At 43.4% G+C, this 19,864-nt stretch overlaps 1 protein-coding gene across 3 annotated transcripts in view; it reads left to right on the top strand.

Moving 5' to 3' along the window:
* LOC130029577 (protein HIRA) overlaps nt 1–19,864 on the top strand; it is a 95,698-nt gene that overhangs the window by 5,328 nt on the left and 70,506 nt on the right. For 2 of the 3 annotated variants that reach the window (XM_056120560.1, XM_056120561.1), the window contains exons 2-4: nt 16,865–16,927; nt 18,318–18,428; nt 19,626–19,716. In XM_056120560.1, the coding sequence (XP_055976535.1) occupies nt 16,865–16,927; nt 18,318–18,428; nt 19,626–19,716 (265 nt within the window). Of the gene's footprint in view, nt 1–16,864; nt 16,928–18,317; nt 18,638–19,625; nt 19,717–19,864 lie in introns of those variants that run through there. The other variant, XM_056120562.1, reaches the window with a different exon arrangement.

Genomic DNA, 19,864 nt, shown 5'->3' with positions numbered 1-19,864 from the left:
GATGTTAGCCTTTCCGTTCATCCAAGTATCTCTCGGAGTATTCTTTATGAACTTTCTTTGGCATTGTCTTTATAGCATTCTCCAGTGGTATAGTATCAGAATGATATAGGAAGTATCAGAAGAGTAGGACCTGAGCCTGAGTCATAATTTTAGCCTCCCCCATTGACCTGATTGAACCAGTATAGTCATGTTACACAACTTACCATAATTATAAATAGGGAGGGTTAGGTACCTGAGTAAAATTGGGATTCTCTTATAACTCAGCACTGAAAGTTTTGGGAGTGCAGAGGCTTTGTCTTTGTTCACCGTTTGTTTGATGGTATTAGGGATTGAAAACAGGGTCGTATACATTCTAGGTTCTTGCTACTTGAGCTGTCCTTCCAGTCCCTGCTCATTTTGATACTAAAGCCTAGGACAATACCTACCACACACAACAGTAGGCATTTGTAAATACTAAACAGATGTTGAATAGTGAAAGAAGTGTATGGAAGGTGACTGATGGATAGTCAATGGTGTGTATAATCTTTGTGCTGGTAGACTTGTTTTATTTCCAGCGGTAGGGCGTTTGCCTTGCGTGCAGCCAACATGGCCGACCCGAGTTCGATTCCTCCGCCCCTCTCGGAGAGCCCGGCAAGCTACCGAGAGTATCTTGTCCGCACCGAGAGTATCTTGTCCGCACGGCAGAGCCTGGCAAGCTCCCCGTGACATATTCGATATGCCAAACACAGTAACAACAAAATCTCCAATGGAGACGTTACTGGGCCCGCTCGAGCAAATCGATGAACAACGGGAGGGCCTTTACCTTGGTTGACTCGTCTGATAAATCCAACCTCTCCAATCTATCCAGTAGGATTCCAGAGGTAGTAGAAGCACTCTTCCCAAGTTCTTACCTAAGAAATATCATTTAGAAGTTTTCCATTTATTTTATTTTTTTGCTTTTTTTTTGGGTCACACCCAGCCATGCACAGGAGTTACTCCTGGTTGATGGTCTCAGGAATTACTCCTGGCGGTGCTCGGAGGACCATATGGGATGCTGGGAATCGAACCTAGGCCGGCTGCATGCAAGGCAAACACCCTACCCACTGTGCTATTGCTCCAGCCCGAAGTTTTCTATTTTAAAAAAGGAAAACACAGCTAGTGGTTTAGAATAGCCCCAGCAAAAAAGAAAAAACACATTTAGGTCAAAGATTATTACTTTTCTGTTTTGTTTTTGGGGCCACACTCAAGGGTGCTCAGGAATTACTCCTGGCAGTGCGTGGGGACCATATGGGATACAGGGGATCTAACCCAGGTCATCTGCATGCAAGGCAAGCATCCTGCCCACTCCAACCCCAAAGATTATTACTTTTAAAGAAAGTATCAATCCTCATACCTTTACCAACATAGCTAGGCTCATTTGAGGGCCAACACAGATCTCCTTGGAATAGATTCCAGTGCATCCCTTCAGTGGAAGTGCTGCACAGAGCAGCACTCAGTAAACTCACGAGCTGATGAGTACCCATTGTGAATAAGTGCTGGAAATGTAGCAGTGATTCAGGAAGCCTGCAGGAACTTCTGAGGAGCAGCTTTTGATGCATTCTTGTTAGTGAGACCAGGAAGAGTAACTACTGAGGTTTAGAACATTCCTAACAAAAAGAAAAAACACTTAGGTAAAAGATTATTAATTTTATTTATTTTTTTGTTTTGGGGCCACATTCAGTTGTGCTCAGGGGTTATTCCTGATGGTGCTTGGGAGACCATCTGGGATGCCGGGAATCGAACCAGGGTCAGCCACATGTAAGACAAGCACCCTTGCTGCTGTGCTGTCGCTCAGCCCCCACAGGAGAATTTTAAATAGAGTGCTTTGGAATGTTTCAGTAAAAAAGTAAAGCTGTCACAGAATTCAACTCTGAGCTGGAGAATTTTGCAGGTAGGAAAACTTTTGGAGAGTGCTCTTGGAGTGTTCTCCCTGTCTACGGGGGAGAGAGAAGCAGGAATGGACATGGAGAAGTTAGCCGTGATGCAACAGCAGTTGCAGCCTACTCTATAAGGAGCTTTGGAGCTTGGAGTAGACCTTCAGAATGGTTCTGAGTTAGGGGTAAGGAACCCAGGCCTCTTTCATGATGACCGTCATTAGGTGAGTGCACGCTCTTCAGAGGAAAGTGGACTTATTTTGATTAAAGACGGGGGTTTTTTGTTTGTGGACCACACCCAGAAGTACTCAGATCAGTATGTATAGCTGTGCTTGGGGATCACTCCAGGAGGGCTGCAGGGGGGACAACATCCTATGGAGTGATGGGGATTGAACGTGGGTCTGCTGTATGCAAGGCAAGCACCCTTATCCATTATACTATTACTGCTCTGGCCCGTTGGAGGGCAGATCCTCTATTGAGGACAGGTTCCACCTGGAAGACCTGAACTAGTAGCTCTCAAGCTGCCAACATTCCTGCAGATGGAGGTAGGACTGGTAATGCCACAGCATCCACTACAAGACTGATAATGCCATAGCATTCACTACAGGGCTAATGGAGCAATGTAGCCATCTGAGGGAGGAGTTTCCCGGAAAGAAAGAACAGCTATAACTTGCCTGGCTGGTTTGAGGAATAGCAATGATATCTTGTGATTGGAGAAATGCATAGGAAATGAGCCACAGAATATACAGCAGACTGACTCAGAGAGCCTGATGGGATGCTAGAAAACCTAGCTTCTTATGATGGGGCATAGTAATAGCAGGATCAGACTCAGAGATTTGTGTGACTGCTGCATTGAGAATAGACTCATTATGGGGGTTAGGAAGGAAGTTGGGAGATTAAGAGATCCCCAGTGATTCTTGGAGTTAGAGTTATGGTAGTGATGGTTGTGCTATTGAGAATTAAAGAGCAGAAGAGTTTGTAGTATATATACAAACATATATATATAAAACATGCATATATTTTTTTAGAAATAACAGTGAAAAACATCGTTAAGTGTACAATTTGATGAATTTTGACATATCCATTCTTTAAGCTATTTCGTTAAAATATGAAACATTTACACCTCCCAAGAGGTTGGATTGTGGTGGTAGAGTCACCAGAGTAGAATGTAGAAGAATGAGATAAGAGAGATGACTTCATGATGGACATGGTTATTGTTCCCATAGATTTCTCAGACTTTGAGGAGGATGGGCCTAGATGGAATTTTAGATAGGGTAGACCAAATGAGGCAACCACTTAGGACCTTCTGAGATCTCCCATTAGCTATGTGCCTCCCTCCAGCTCTCCAGTCTAGAGCTATTGTTGTTTGTTTTGTTTTGGCCTTTTGGATCATACCCAGCAATGCTCAGGGGTTACTTCTGGCTCTGCACTCAAGAATTACTCCTGGTCGTGCTTCAGGGACCATATGGGATGCCAGGGATTGAGCTCATGTCAGTCCTTTGCAAGGTAAATGCCATACCCATTGTATTATCACTCATGCCACGCTATTAAAGAACAGGACAAGTGGCTGTATTTTTGACTGATGAATTGCCATATTTAATTATACTGAGATGGCGTTATATGTGACTTTGATAGGGAAATGTTGGGGGTTTTGTTTTGTTTTTTGCCACATCCAGGTATAGAGGAAGTAATATGAAGAAATAGGGCTGGAGAGTGATTGCAGGGGTGCTTGCCTTGCAAGTACCAACCCAGTTCAGTCCCAGAGCACCACTCTGAATGTTCCCTCAGCACAGATCCAGAAGTAAACCCCAGCACAGCTGATATAGTTCGATTATTTTTCAAGTTTTTTCTTTTGTTTTTCAAGTTTTATATATTTTATTTTCATAAAGTAGTTCACAGTAGTTCAATACAGATAATATTCAAACACCAATCCCACACCGAGCATCTTCCCACCACAATAAAAGGGATGTGTGTGAAGGTTGTTGTATTTCATTCTGGAGCCATTTAAGCCTGTATACAAGAGAACACAAGCAAGTATGTTAAAACCAGACAAATGTGTATGTAAGTAGGCTAGAGTATGAGAGGTCACACAGCTGCAAATGCGGCTGCACACTCCAAGAAATTCTGCGTTGAAATTCTGCTTTGCTGTCTTCCAGGAGCTTTAGTTTATAGTCTCTGGATCTTGGCCGCTGATGAAATTACATGGCACTGGGGAGGCAGTTTGTGGGTGTGATTGCCAAGCTACTGGAAAATTGGGGAACTGGGGGAAGGAGGCCCAGTCCTGATCCAAGCAGGCTTGGAGATCTCAGTCATGTGTTCCCGCATACCTGGATTTTTCTGCAGGTTCCCTCTTGGGTGAAGCTTGTCTGAGAGTGTGGAGAGTGGCCTTGAACATGGCGGCAGTTGGGTTCTGGAGGTTTTCATCTGCTGGGGTGTGGAGGGAAATTTAACCCGCCCCCCTCTGAGGTGCCCCGGTGAAGACAGCCTGGCACGAGGTCAGGACATTCTTCCAAAAAAAAAAAATTAATAAGAAAATAGATAAAGCCTGTTACCAGAACTTTATTGGTTATGTGTTGGCAAATGTTGTCAAAGTGTATATACTTCACTTCTACTTTAAGTTGTGGCAAAATAAAATATAGCAGCAGGAACAATAAAACACAAATATAGCATAGTTGCTAGAGCTTTCTTTCTATGCTGTATGGTGAATCTTTCAGCCACTGAACACTTGTGGTAGGCATCATTGTGGTAGTACTTTGCTAAGACTGGAGAAGTGTTTGTGGTTGAATAATTCAGCCACCTAACTCTTATGAGATGTCGTTGTGGTAGTCCTGAGAAGACTGGGGAAGTGTTTGTGGTTAGAAACTAGAGATACCAGCAGCAGATGGCTCTGTGAGACAGCCAGTGCTGCATGACAGCTAAGAACCCACCTACGGAGCCTGCCTTCTGAAGATTGGGAGGCAAGTGACAAAAGTATACTTGAATTTTGGTTCTCTGCCAAGGGCTTTCTCCATTCTCTCAACAAATACTGAGTGCCAAACCACAGCACTTGGTCCTAGGAATGCTTCTGTCAGTAAAACAGACAAAAGTTGCTGAACTCTTGAGTTTAAATTCTGTGGTTGGGGGTAGACAGACATATGATAAAGGAAAGTATGTAATATGTAAGAAAAAAAATTGCTAAGAAACAAGATCAGACTTTAAGACATTGATTAAGCCAAATTGGGTGAAGTTTACTTCCAACTCAGCCTCCATTAGAGGGTGACATTGAACAAAAACTGAAAGGAGACCTGGAGGATCCTTAGGGTTATATATGGGAGAAGAGTTTTTGTGGGTTTTTGCTTTTTTTTTTTTTTGAGTCACACCTGGCAATGTTCAGGAGTTACTCCTGGCTCTGTACTTGGGAATCACTCCTGGCAGTGCTGGGGGACCATATGGGATGCTGGGGATCGAACCCAGGTCAGCCGCATGCGAGGCAAACACCCTATCCACTGCACTATTCCTCCAGCCTTGGGTTTTTGTTTTGAGGAAAGAGCCAGAGAAGGAACTCAGTGGAAGTCTGCCTAATGCAGTCTAGGAAGAGAGGTCAGTAATTGGGGAACAAAGATGAAATAAAAAATGTCATGGGCATGTTGTTACGCTTGACCTGTTGGTTTTTTCTATTTGAGGTATAGCCTAAATTTCTATGGGCAAACAGTAAATAGAGCAGGTTTGAGTATGAAGATTGAGAATTCTGAACACTTTCGAGTAGTTGAAAGGATGTCTGATAGGCATCTGGATAGGGTTAATATTAGTGACCTTAGATAAAAGTTTCTCTAAGAGTCTACTGGTTCTGGGGTATGTACATTATCACTTGCACAAGAAAAAGATTGTTTTATTATCACAACCATTGGGGTTTTTATTTTTATTTATTTATTTATTTTGCTTTTTTGGTCACACCCAGCGACGCTCAGGGGTTACTCCTGGCTCATGTACTCAGGAATCACTCCTGGCGGTGCTCTGGGGACCATATGGGATGCTGGGAATCGAACCAGGGTCGGCCATGTTGGCTGCGTGCAAGGCAAACACCCTACCCGCTGTGCTATCGCTAGCACAGCGGTAGAGCTTTTGCCTTGCGCGCAGCCTGCCCGGCCTAGTCGGGTTTGATTTCTCTGCCCCTCTTGGAGAGCCCGACAGGCTACTGAGAGTATCTCGCCCACATGGCAAAGCCTGGCAAGCTACCCGTGACGTATTCAATATCCCAAACACAGTAACAAGTCTCACATTGGAGACGTTACTGGGCCCGCTCGAGCAAATCGACGAACAAATGGGAGGACAGTGACAGTGACAGTGACCTTTACATTTAGTATTTACATGTAGTTTTTCAAAAATAGGCCTTATGTGTTTATTTCTTATGATGTTGTAGATTCACAAACAGCCTACAAACTGGACTCTATCCTATAAACTGGACTCTATATATTGTTTCCCACTGGAGTGATAGCACAGCGGTAGGGCGTTTGCCTTGCACTCAGCCAACATGGCCGACCCGAGTTCGATTCCTCCGCCCCTCTCGGAGAGCCCGGCAAGCTACCGAGAGTATTCGATATGCCAAACACAGTAACAACAAAGTCTCCAATGGAGACGTTACTGGGCCCGCTCGAGCAAATCGACGATCAACGGGAGGGCCTTTACCTGGGCCGGAGCCATATATTGTTTAATTTCTTTCAGGGATAACACTTTACAAAATTAGTTTAATACTGACTTTCACACAATTTGGCTATCAACATATCCTATCCAGATCACCCACTCTTTTTGTTTTATTTTATTTATTTTTATATATTATATATATTTTCCCCCTTTTTATTGATTCACCGTGAAGTATAGTAACAGAGCTTTCATGTTTGATCTTTGATCATACACTCATCAAACACCCATTTCTTCACAAGTACACGTTTTTCACCACCAAAATCCCCAGTATTCCCCACTCTCATCCCTCCATTCCACACCTGCCCCAGACAGTTTGCACAATACTCTCTTCTTTTTCTACTTTGGTTACCTTCGATATTTCGAGACCAGTCCCTCCACCACTCATACCTGCTGAAAAGACAAATCTAGACAATGTGTTTTGTATTGCTTGTCGTAGGTACACTATAAATGTCACGTGGCCACAAGAGTGAACGCATGCTCTAGAAATTCTAAAATTTTAATAATTAGGGTTTGGAGAGATGGCTGCAGCAAATTGTTCGGGTCCGAGATTCATTTGTGTGTCTCTGGAACATGGCTGTGTGAGAGCTTACGTAAACAGTGGCCAGATGTGGGCATCATCTCAGAGTCCCATGGGGGAAGGAGAAGGGCCCACTCCTCCCTCTCCCATGAGGCCTGGTTTGCCACCACTGCCACCCATACCTGGAGCTTTTCGCTGAGTTCTAGAAGATGGTGGCTGCTGGGATTCCTAGAAGGCAGGTGGAGAAAGGGCCCCTGCCCCCATCTGGAGAGGCCCAGTTGAAAGTGGCCTATTTCAAGGTCCAGAGCCATTTCTGCAGCAAGTTGCTCGGGTCTGAGATTCATTTGTGTGTTTCTTTTTATATATATTTTTAATGAATCATCATGAGATACAGTTACAGACTTGCAAACTTTCGTGATTACATTTCAATCATACAATAATTGAGTACCCACCCCTCCACCAGTGCACATTCTCCACCACCAATGTTCCCAGTATCCCTCCCGCCACACCACCCCCTCATCCCCACCTCTGTGGCAGGCACATTCCCTTTTTCTCTCTCTCTCCTTTTGGGTGTTCTGGTTTGCAATGCAGGTAGTAAGTGGCCATCATGTTGGTCTATAGTCTACTTTCAGCACGCATCTTCCATTCCGAGTGAGTCCTCTAAGCATCATTCACTTACAGATCACCCTTGTTTGTATTTTGTTTGTTTTTTTTTTTAATTTTGAGACTTTATTTTTATTAATTGAGATGGAGGGTCACCCGTACTCGGCTGTGCTGGGGGACTACTCCCAGCTCTGCTTAGGGAACAGTTCAGTGTTGGAAATTGAATAGAGTCAGCTGCATGCAAGGCAAGCACCTTAACCCTTGTTCTATCTCTCTGGTCCTGTAATTTTGCTATTTTATATGTGAAAGGAAAGTATTTTAATTCTTTTGTGGTTTTTTTTGGAGGGGGAGGGGTGTGTCATACCTGGCAATGCTCAGGGTTCACTCCTGGCTCTTTATTTAGGAATTACTCCTGGTGGTGCCTAGGGGACCAGGTGGGATTTTGAGGATTGAACCTGGGTCTGTTACTTGCAGGACAAGTGCCTTACCCGCTGTCCTGTCTGTCCAGCCCAAGAGTATTTAGTTCTTTTTGTTTGGTTTAGTTTGTTTTGTTTTGTTTTTTTGAGCCATACCCAATGATGCTCAGGGGTTTCTCCTGGCTCTGCACTCAAGAATTACTCCTGGAGGTGTTTGGGGGACTGCCAGGGATCAAACCTGGGACTTATCCACTGTACTATCTCTCTGGTCCCAAGGAGTATTCAGTTCTATAATGTTTTTTTTTTTTTAACCTGTTTGTGAAAATCAGCTACCATAGTCAAGTGATTGACTGACACCCATCTCTCCATCAACACACACACAAACACACATATTACTAATTTTGGTTCATGTTTTTTTCAGTTGTGATAAAAGACACAATTTTTATCATCATCTTTTAAGTCTATGATTTTGTAGTATTATGTATATTCACATTGTTTATAGCAGATCTTCAGGATCTTGCAAAACTGGAACCAACCAAAGTAAACAACTTCCCATTTTCCTTCCCATCCTGACAGCTCCTTACAACTACTATTCTACTTCCTGTCTCTGAATTTGATTACCATGTGTCTCATATTAGTGAAATCATACATTATTGTGGTTTTCTAACTGACTTATGTGAGTTTAATGTCATTAAAGTTCATGTTATAACGTGTCAGAATTTCCTTCCTTTTTAAATCTGGATAATATACTGTTTTTTGGGCATACCGTATTTTGTCTATTCATCTGTCTATGGACACTAGGGTTGCTTCCATCACTCAGCTGTTGCAACAGCTAGTGCTGTTATGGTACAAAAATATCTGAGACCTTACTGAATGTAAACCCAGAGTATAATTGCTGGATCATAGGTAATTGTATTTTTAATTTTTTTGAGAAAATGTCATCCTGATTTACTTTGTTATTGTGTCTCTTTATATTCCTACCAGCAATGCAGTGTTTCATGTTTCTCCCAGTATATAGTGATTTATAGTACATCACTATAAATGAGAATGCACTACCAGTTAACCCAGTCACACCTTTTACCAAGTTGCATTCTGAGCCCAGAAATGCTCGCTTGCCTCTGAGAAATAATGTGGAACAATATCTTGTCTGTTTTATAAGGAGGCTAAATGTGCCCTCCCTGTTTTGCAAGTTAGAAAACTGGTGTTAGAAGAGACAAACTATATTCAAGTCTGCTTAGCTGGTGAGCTAATGTGACAGGCGAATATCTGGCCTTTATTCCCACAGATTAGAAACTCCTTCTAAACAATTTCTGGTTTTAACGAATACCCGTGTTCTACACAGCTGTCTGGAATCAAAATGTGAATCTGACCTTCACATTCTTTGTTTTGGAGATGGTTATAGAAAAAGGACTTTGCTCTCATAATGGTGCCTTGCCAGGGCTCCACTTAGGCTTTTTATCTACTACACTCTACAGCATTATGTTAGACTGTTCTTGACTCTATGCCGTGTTTTCCTCTGCCAAAAACTCTTCCCCACTCTTCTATTTAATTGTTCCTCACCTCTTAGCTCTCCATTTTCACCATTACTTCTTTTTTTGTTGCTGTTGGTATGATGACTGCATTTGCACACACTTGATTATGATGCTTGTACAATTGACTGCAGTGCTCACTTAACTCATAGTTCACACACTTTGATTACATTGCTTACAAGGATCTTACAGCTCTGTGCTTACATATTTCTTGGGGGTGGGGGGATCACACCCATTGGTGCTCAGGGTTTAATCCTTGCTCTGTGTTCATGGATCACTCGTGGCAGGGCTCGGGGACCATAGAGAATGCTGGAAATTGAACCTGGGTCTGATGCATGCAGAGCAAGTGCCCTGCCTACTATACTATCTTTCTGGTCCATGTGCTCACAAATCTTATGTTATGGTGCTCACATACATCTGTGTCTCAGAGATTGCACTCTCTTAAAGCCCTGGTGTGACTGGAACTGTGCTTGGCACATGTGGGCAGCACTGAAGCTCTAATTCATGGTTTCACTCTTGGAAGGCAGGCTCTTTTAGCCATTGAGCTATCTCTAAGTTCCTGGGCCTCTTTAGCTGTGCTTTCTGTAAAAATGCCTGTACTTAGGTGACTTTCTGTGTAAGCAGATTTTATGTGATTCGTATGATTCTATGAGGGTCATTTGATTGTATGCAACCTTGGAGCTTCCTACAGAGCTGAGACTTCTGTTTCCCAATTTCTTTGCTCACTATGAATGAGAAAGCATCCAATGAATGCTAGGAATGAGTTGGACTGAGGGACGTGAATTATGAATGTTACCTGTGCACTCATACCTTTCTGTCTCAACCTCTCTGTGTTCTTGGTAAATCAAGGTTTTTTGGTTTTCTTTTTTTTTAGATTTTTATTAGTGAAACACCTTGAGGTACAGTTGTAGATTTACAAATTTTCGTGCTTGGGTTTCAGTTATACAATGATCGAGTACCCATCCCTCCACCAGTGCCCATTCTCCACCACCACTGATCCCAGTATCCCTCCCACCCCCTGTCCGCCCCCCAACCCACCCTGCCTCTGTGGCAGGGCATTCCCCTTTGTTCTTTCTCTCCTTTTGGGTGCTGTGGTTTGCAAAAGAGGCATTGAGTCTTGGTAAATCAAATTGATCTGTGACTTAAGGTAAATAAATTTATGCTTCTTGAGGACACATTTAATACTATGAGTTCCAGATTTAAGGATCTGAAAAAGTATTCTGAGGACCCAAATGCTCTTTCTGGATGACCGACTCAAGGCTGCTGCTGACTCAGCTAAAAAAATTTCTAGTCAAAATGTTATTTTTTTTAAAGCCCAGTTCAGATTGACTTAGGGAGAAGAAGGTGAATGAAATGGAATTTTGGGTTATATGTACTTTTTCAAAAAGATTACTCTCCAGATAGTCTAATGATTTTATTGTTTGTGATTCTGCAACTGACTATTCATTTCAAGCTACAGGTTGTCTGCTGACATGACACAAACGGTTCTGACTAAAATAGATGAGCTCATCTTGGATCCTGTATTTAGGCTTTTGATTCTCATTATTGTCTCCCCCAATAGTGATGCCTGTAGTGTTGTAGCTCTCTTATTCTCTCTATGTGGCCAGCTTGGACTTCTCTCGACATGGTGGCCCTAAGATAGTCTTACGAGTTGGGTTTGTTACATGGCAAGTGACTTTCTGCCATCAAAAACTGAACTTCCCAACCTCTTTAGACTTCAGCCTGTAACTGTAACTGTTAGTTAAAAGGATCAGGGCCAGGGGCTGGAGCAATAGCACAGTGGGTAGCGCATATGCCTTGCACACGGCAGACCTGGGTTCGATTCCCAGCATCCGATATGGTCCCCTGAGCACCGCCAGGAGTAATTGCTGAGTGCATGAACTGTGCATTGCCGGATGTGACCCAAAAAAGAAAAACAATAAATGGATCAGGGCCAAATCAATAGTACAACAGGTAAGGTGTTTGTTTTGTATGCAGCTGACCTGGGTTTAATTTCCTGTACCCCTTATAGGTTCCCCAAGTCCCACCTCCCAACCCCCAATAAAAAGACTGAGGTGTCCAGGCAGTGCTCAGTTAAGCAAGTCCAAGAACCCAAATCAGGTCATCTGTACCCAACACGCTGTCTGGCCCCCTACTTTCTACCTGTGAGCTTTGCATTGGTTCCTTCCCTGCTTCACAGGGGAGGGGGGAGAGGGGCAGGAGCAGAGGAGTGTCTGTCATATCACAGTATTCAAAGACTTGAAGAGCTCTGGAGTCAAATGCCTTGACTCCCTGCGTGGTGTTAGTCATCTTCCCTAAGAATTGTGTACCTCGGGGCCAGAGCGATAGTACAGCAGGTAAGGTGTTTGCCTTGCAAGTGGCTGACCCAGGTTCAATCCCCAGCATCCCATATAGTCCCTAAGCAGCAGGAGTAATTCCTGACTGCAGAGCCAGGAGTAACCCCTGAACATCGCTGGGTGTGACCAAAAAAGAAACAAGCAAAAAAAAAGAATTGTGTACCTCAATTTACCCTTCAGAGGTGATTTCAAAAGTATCTTCCTCACAGGATTATATGAGATTGAGGAAGTGTCCTGAATAGTGTTGCCTGTAGTGTTGTAGGAGCACATCAGACACTCAAGCATCTTATGACTTGGGAAGGAAAGGGTCTGGCCTAGGAAAGACAGCTCGACAGAACATACCTTATATGACACTTACTCTCCTGGATGGAGCAGTTGGCTAGCACTTCATTGGCCTACCTCAGCTTCCCCAGGAGGCTTAGGTGGAGCTGGCAGTGCTGATGTGCTCAAGGCTTCCTGATACTATTCTCACTCTACTTGGATACCTGCTCTTCTCAGTTCCACAGGATTCAGTGGTGTGGCTTTACCATTGGTTTCTGGAGTCACCAGGACCGTGAGCCCGCTTTCAGCACTAGGCGCCATGGCCTCCTTGTTCCTCAGAGGCTTTGGAACAGGAGCATGTGTGTGCATGACTCAGTGCGTGCATGGCCCTTTTTTAAACGGTGAAGCTCTTCTCACATTCCAGATGTGCCAAAAACCCATCGTACTGTTGTTTCTTGCCTAGTGCCTCAGCCTTTGGGAAAGTGTAGAACATTATCAGGGGTAGCCTGTAAGATTCTTTGGCGTTACACGTGTGGCAGCTGCCTGACCCATATGTGGCTCATGAAGGGCACGGGTATGCCAGCTTATCTCTCCACCTGAAGAGAAAACACCAGTGTGAGCATTTCCAGTCTTTATCTGTTTCTCAGCACCTACCTTCTGTTATCCCACTATGTGTATTTTTCCGGAGTTTTGGGGGATGGGAGACTATTTTTGTTAATTTTTAAAAAATGTGGTGGGACAGGGCCAGAAAGATAGTACAGTGGATAAGGTGCTTTCCTTGCACTCGGCCAATCCTGGTTTGATCCCTGGTATTCATATGGTCCCCTGAGCATTGTCAGGTAGTGTGGTACCCAAACAAAACAAACAAGAAAAAAATTGTTGTGGGGGACACTTCTGACATTCCAGTTTGGGGACCACTGCTGTTGGGAGAGAGGGTGGTATTCAGTGCTGCTATCAAATCCAAGGCCTTGCACATGTACGGTATTTGTACTCTACCACTTCCCTGCACCTAGTTTTCTAGGTTCTTGTCTTGAAAATAAGGTGGAAATAATTAGCCAAGTAGCTCAGTGGTAGAGCACATGTGTAACATCTATGAGACCCTGCACTACAAAATATAAAAATAAAATTTTTAAAGGTAGGACTAATTATGGTCTACCCTGTCCAAACGGGATGTGGGAATAGGAGTGGGAACCAAAACCAGTTGGCACATTCCATCACATTCCATCAAGCCTCTGTGAATGCAGTCTACTGCTAGATCTGGGTTTTTTTTTTTTTTGAAGGGAGGGGGCACATCCATTGATGCTCAGGGGTCACTCCTGCACTCCTGGCTCTACACTTAGAAATTACCCCTTCCACTGCTTGAGGAAACATATGGAGTGCCAGGGATGAAACCTGGGTCTGCCTGTGCAAGGTAGGCTTCCTACCTGCTGTATTCTCTCTCTGGTTCATGATCTGGTTTCTTAGAACCAGTTTAGAGTGCTGAGCTATTGGGGTCCAATCTTGTGAATATTGGAATAGAGGAAATTCAGAGAAGACCATGACTGGATTTCCTGCATTTGGGACCACTTTGAACACTTCGAGTAGATAGCTGCTCCTTGTTCTGTATAATGGTGTATAATGCTCTGATGCTGGGGGCGGTGAGCCCGCCAGTGATCTTAGGGATCAGGCCAGGGCTGCCATATGATAGAGGCCTGTTATGATTTTTATGATTTTGGAAGTTCGTAAGTTCAAGATATGAAGTAATAATGTTATTTCTAAACTTCCGTAGTATTTTGGCTTAACCTCTGAGACAAAATGAGGAATTAAAATGCTTGCATTTGACACACAAACGAATCTTGGACCCGAGCAACTTGCTGCAGAGATGACCCTGGACTTTGCAATAGGCCATTTCCGCTGGGCTACTCCAGATGGGGGCAGGTGCGGTCCCTCCACCTGCCCTCTAGGAGCCCCGGTGACCGCCATTTTCTAGGAGTCAGCAACAAGCTCCATGTACAAGTGGCAGTGGTGGCAAATGCCAGGCCTCATGGGACAGGGGAGGAGTGGGCCCTTCTTCTTCTCTCCCCCCCCCCCCCGATGGGACCCTTGAGATGACTCCATATCTGGCCACGGTCTACTTAAGCTCCCACACGGCCATGATCCAGAGACATAAAAATAAATCTTGGACCCAAGCAACTTGCTGCAGTGATCTCTTCAGACCTGTCCTCCCATTGTTCATCGATTTGCTCGAGCGGACCCAGTAACGTCTCCTTTTTTTTTTTTTTTTGAGACTTGTTGTTACTGTGTTTGCATATTGAATACATCACGGGTAACTTGCCAGGCTTTGCCATGCAGGTGAGATACTCTCGGTAGCTTGCCGGGCTCTCCAAGAGGGACGGAGGAATCGAACCCGGCTCGGCCAGGCTGACTGCGTGCAAGGCAAACACCCTTCCCCTGTGCTATCACTCCAGCCCCTTCAGACCCTAATTATTAAAATTTTAGAATTCCTAGAGCACTTGACATTATATTGTATCCATAACAAGCAATACAAAACACTGTCTAGCATTGCCTTTTTGGCAGGTATGAGTGGTGGTGGGACTGGTCTCGAAATATCTAAGGTAAATAAAGTAGAAGAAGAGAGTATTGTGCAGATTGTCTGCCACACGGGCAGGGGGAGGTGTGGAATGGTGGGGAGTGGGGAATACTGGGGATTTTGGTGGTGGAAAATGTGCACTGGTGAAGGGATGGGTGTTTGACTATGATTGAAGCTCAAACATGAAAATTTTGTTACTGTACCTCATGGTGAATCAATAAAGTAATAATAATAAAAAATAAAATGCTTGCACTTGGTATGCCTACTGAACCTTTTTGCTTAGTTTTACCTCCCACTATGGGGTAATGACTGGTAAGTAAGAGAGCACATTTCCCTTTGTCTTGTGGAAGCTCATGCTCAATTTGATTGTAGGAAAGTGCTCCCCAGAAGACGATCTGAGGTGGGTGCCAGCTGGGAACCATGTTTGTCACTGCCCTTTTTTTGCCATTTTCTTTTTCCACCGCATTAGGACTTTCAGTTTTAAGCCACTACAACTTATTCCATCTTTCCCAGCCATGTCTACATTTAACATCATTTTGAGTCTAGTTATGCCATGCCATCATCTTGTCGTGGTGCCTTTGTCGTGTCTTGAGTGATAGGGACAGACTAAGCTAAGACAGACATAGCTAAGAAACTTTGGCAGTAGGTCCTGGAGCGATAGCACAGCCGGTAGGGCGTTTGCCTTGCACGCAGCCAACGTGGCTGACCCGGGTTCGATTCCCAGCATCCCATATGGTCCCCCGAGCACCGCCAGGAGTAATTCCTGAGTGCATGAGCCAGGAGTAATCCCTGAGCATCGCCGGGCGTGACCCAAAAAGCAAAAAAAAAAAAAAAAAAAGAAACTTTGGCAGTAGTAGCCCTTTATCTGTTGTTGCTGTGTTCCTTGTCAAGCACCTAATTTGTCAATGAATATTACTGAGCTACTTGCACCAGGCCTGTCAGAAGCTAGGCCAAAGATGGAGCGATGAACTCAGCAGTGATTATCATGGTGTTCTTACCCTAGAAGCAGACTCACCTGCCAGACGGGTGCCACCAAGCATAGGCTCAAAGATTGCCTTCCACAGCTGAGGGATTTGAGCCCCCCTCTCTTTTTATTAATTCTGTCATCTAGCCTTCCCAATTAATGTTCTCACTATAGGTAGGCCTGGATCATGTGAGAATTCATAGCTACACTCTTCTTTAGAGGCACTAAATACCTAGGTGAACAATTGACAAGAAAGAAGTTCAGACAAAGGAGATGTGTAGCAAAAGGTGACTGAATTGTCAGTGCAGCACAAATATACCACAAGGTATTTTGGAAGCAGAACCACAAATGGAAGCAACATTCTCAGTGTGGGATAGAGAGATCACTGGAAGTATTAACCCCTTGTAACTCAGCTTTGATATAAGCAACTCACAACCTTTTCAAAAGTATATCTCTGGAAGTTGTAGGCTCTTGTTCAGCGTACCTCTCTGCAAAGACCTAGGCAGTCTATTGGTTTAGTATTCCTAGTAATGGTGCTTTGTTTCACTATTATTTATGTATTTACTGATATATTTATTTGGGGTGACCTCCCAGGTGATGCTTGGGGCCACTCATAGCAGTATTTGGCCATTCAGTCTAGATGGTTCATGCTAGGTCCAAAGGATTCATAGATGTATAGATGCTTGAAATCTGTGGTTGCCAGAGGTTCCCAGGGCCGTGTGTGTGTGTGTGTGTGTGTGTGTGTGTGTGTGTGTGTGTGTGTGTGTGTCAGGGAGGAGTAGATAGAAGGAATACTCAGTGCTGGGGATTGAACCACGGTCCCAAACATGCAAAGCATGCTCCTCTGATCTCTGTTTTAGTATCTCCACAGCCCCTTGTCTTCTGGGCATTTAATATTATTATAGAGTCTTCAGTTTATTCTCTAGCTTAAGAGCTTATATCTCTCTGCTCTTATTCTAGATAGCCTATCTTATTTTCTACTAGCAGTGATCTAGAGATATTAGTTGAATAACTTATATATTTAAATTTTTGTGTTCTTTGATGAATAAATGCCAAGGTAGATGTTGTGTGTGTCTTTTTATTCCCTTTGTTTCTAGGCAAGCCAATTTTTTCAGTTGATATTCACCCTGACGGGACCAAGTTCGCAACTGGAGGACAAGGTATGTTCATGAAGTAACAGAGGGAAAATTCACAGCCCTGCCCCTTTCTCTGCTTCTTCTGATTGACCTTAAGGAAAGAAAATAGACTATGTTTTCAACTGAGTATGATTGTGATTACATTTAAAACATGCTATTATGTTTTAATAAATGTTTATTAATGTAATAAATGTTACATTATTAATGTAATAAATGTTTTATCCGAATGGATTTTGTGTGTGTGTGTGTGTGTGAGAGAGAGAGAGAGAGAGAGAGAGAGAGAGAGAGAGAGAGAGAGGAGAGAGATATTCTTTATATTTTTGTGGCAGATTTATCTTCTAATTCCTATTTATTGGATCAGTTTTAAAGTCAGTTGGCATTCTTCAAGTCCTGGCATACTAAACAGGGAGAGTGACTGATAATCCTGTGAATAAAAGCCCCAACCCCATAGACAAGAACTAGATCCACATCTTGGTTCTGGAAGCCAAGATAGAAACACTCTGGACACGGTTTTAATCTGAAAATGGAGAGTGTATGTGTTAAGTTACAAAGACAGATAAAGTCATTTTTCAGGCCTCGATAGCAAGATGGTGGCACAAAGTAGCATATCTATAGAACTCAGTCCCTGGTGGCTTCATGCCTATACAGATTGATACTCAGGCCAGATGTTGCAAGATGGGTTGAATCATGCAGAAAAGTTGTTAGATCAGGGGAGGCCTTGATTTCCTTATTTCAGGCTACGCTGGACCATTATCCCACAGCCTTACCTAGGGGGTCTGAACTTAGATGGAGGGCCTGTTTGCTCTTCATCCAGCCAGGTAACATACTTTTGTGGTATGCTTGGCATAGTAAAAATGTAGGAAAAGAGAATAAATAGTTTTATATAATGGCAGGGAGGTCATTTCAGGTATGCCTTTCTTTAATTTTGACAGATCCATTTCAAGACATTAGTTTGTAACTGTCTTGAAGTGTACCTCTAGTAAAAGTTAAATAGTGATATCTAGTCTGTTTTTTTCCCCCATAAAGTCAAGTTAGTCTCAATATACTACTCAATGATAATCATTCTGGGAGGCAATGGGGAGAGGACTTCCCAGGTTGTTGCTCAGGCCTATTTCTTGCTCTGCTCAAGGATCACTTCTGGTAGTACCCAGGGGACCATATACTGAGTATCAAACAAGTGTCTTAACCCACTGAACTATTCAGTCTGCATAAATCTATAATTTTTTTTATCCACACCAGTATTTAATGTTTTATTCGTTTTTTTTCTGTAATTTATATTAGTAATTAAAATTTAATCTTATCTAATAAGGTCAATTATTTATACAAACTAAGAAAGGACTGTGTCTCATAATTAATTCATCAATATCAAATTTCTGTTCTTGAATGTGATGCTATTTCTGCTCCTTCATTCCAGGACAGGATTCTGGGAAGGTTGTGATCTGGAATATGTCTCCAGTCCTCCAGGAGGATGACGAGAAGGATGAAAATATTCCCAAGATGCTTTGCCAGATGGACAATCACTTAGGTATTACAGAGTGGCCCTTTGCAGGCTTTACGTGTTGGCAGAGTGCCCAAGGTTAGCACATGTGTTTGTAATTAGAAAGATAAGGCCCCGTGCGGCGCTAACTCCCCTCGGCCTGCTGTCTGAAGGCACAGATGTTGGCTGCACACCTGGGTGAGTTATTCGGCAGAAGACTCGGCCCGCCCACAGAACCATCTTTGGACAGTCTGCAGGTACCTCTGGTGATTTCCTGCTCATGAGTCGTTACTGCCTGATTCCATGGGGCTTTGGGGCCAGCAACCTGGAAAGCAGTAGGGTTCTGGGGAAGGGTGTGTAAAAAACAACTCAAAAAAAAAAGTCTCAGATTGCCAGTGTTTCACTCTGAGACCCTCTACCATGATCCTTTGCCCATCAAACAGTATTGTATTTTCCTTCCCTGCTTAGGACCTAGTTTCCCACCCTGTATTATTGGGGTCACTACCTCATTCTGGTTTCCAACCTAGCTTTCTCCCCTGAGATGTTTAATTAACGATTGTTTCCTTCCTTCTCTGTGTATTCTGACTTTCCAACATGCCTCTCAGTGTTCTACCAGCTGCAGAGTCACTCACAGACCATATGCATGCCACTACTGGCAGTTGTTCTTTGTATTACAGGGAGGGTACCCACTGGTGTTGGCCTATCAGGGACCGGGACTTTTCTGTTGGTCATAGTTTATAACTGCAGAATCAGTCAACTTGCTGTGCTCACAAGTTTGGCACATCTGAATTTCAAAGGGCTAACAGATAGAATACCCCAGAACTTTGTACAAAACCAAGCTGCTTTCCTGAAAGTTCTGGAAAAAAGCATCTTAGCCTTTCTTTAATACATGCTTCATGTCAAGTGTAATCCCCTCTCAAAAATGCATGTCATTGGTCTTTTAGAAATGAGATTTAGTTGTCACCAGTTTTCATGGAAAGAATCTTCTGTTGTCTGTATCATTAGCACTAACAATTCTTAGGGATTGTTAGCTTTTTGCCCTCCAGATGCTTGTCTGGGAAAATTTGAACAGAACAACGATAGGTTAGTTTTTAAACTTGTTCTTCTGGGGCTCTGACACAGTAGGAGACTTTAGAAGATTAGGTAAATTAAAATTTATAAACCCTTTGCATCTTACCAAACTCTGCATAAAACGAACAGACGTGACTATTGGATTTTCATCACCCTATTTTTTTTTCTTCCCAGCATGTGTGAACTGTGTGCGGTGGTCAAACAGTGGGATGTATTTAGCTTCTGGGGGAGATGACAAACTGATTATGGTGTGGAAGCGGGCTACGTAAGCATCATTTTCCTTTCTTCACGTTTTATTTTTAGAAGCTTCTTTACTGGTCTTTATCATAGTCACCTTTTCCCATCCTGGCACTGTGAAGTGTCCAGGGTACTGACTTCTTAAGTCGAAAGCACATGTAGGCTATAAGCAGCTG

Source organism: Sorex fumeus, unplaced genomic scaffold (genome assembly GCF_029834395.1).
Source record: "Sorex fumeus unplaced genomic scaffold, SorFum_2.1 ptg000043l, whole genome shotgun sequence".
NCBI classification, from domain to species: domain Eukaryota; kingdom Metazoa; phylum Chordata; class Mammalia; order Eulipotyphla; family Soricidae; genus Sorex; species Sorex fumeus.
The sequence above is the reverse complement of the archived record's forward strand: the minus strand, read 5'-3'. Positions and strand labels throughout refer to the sequence as shown.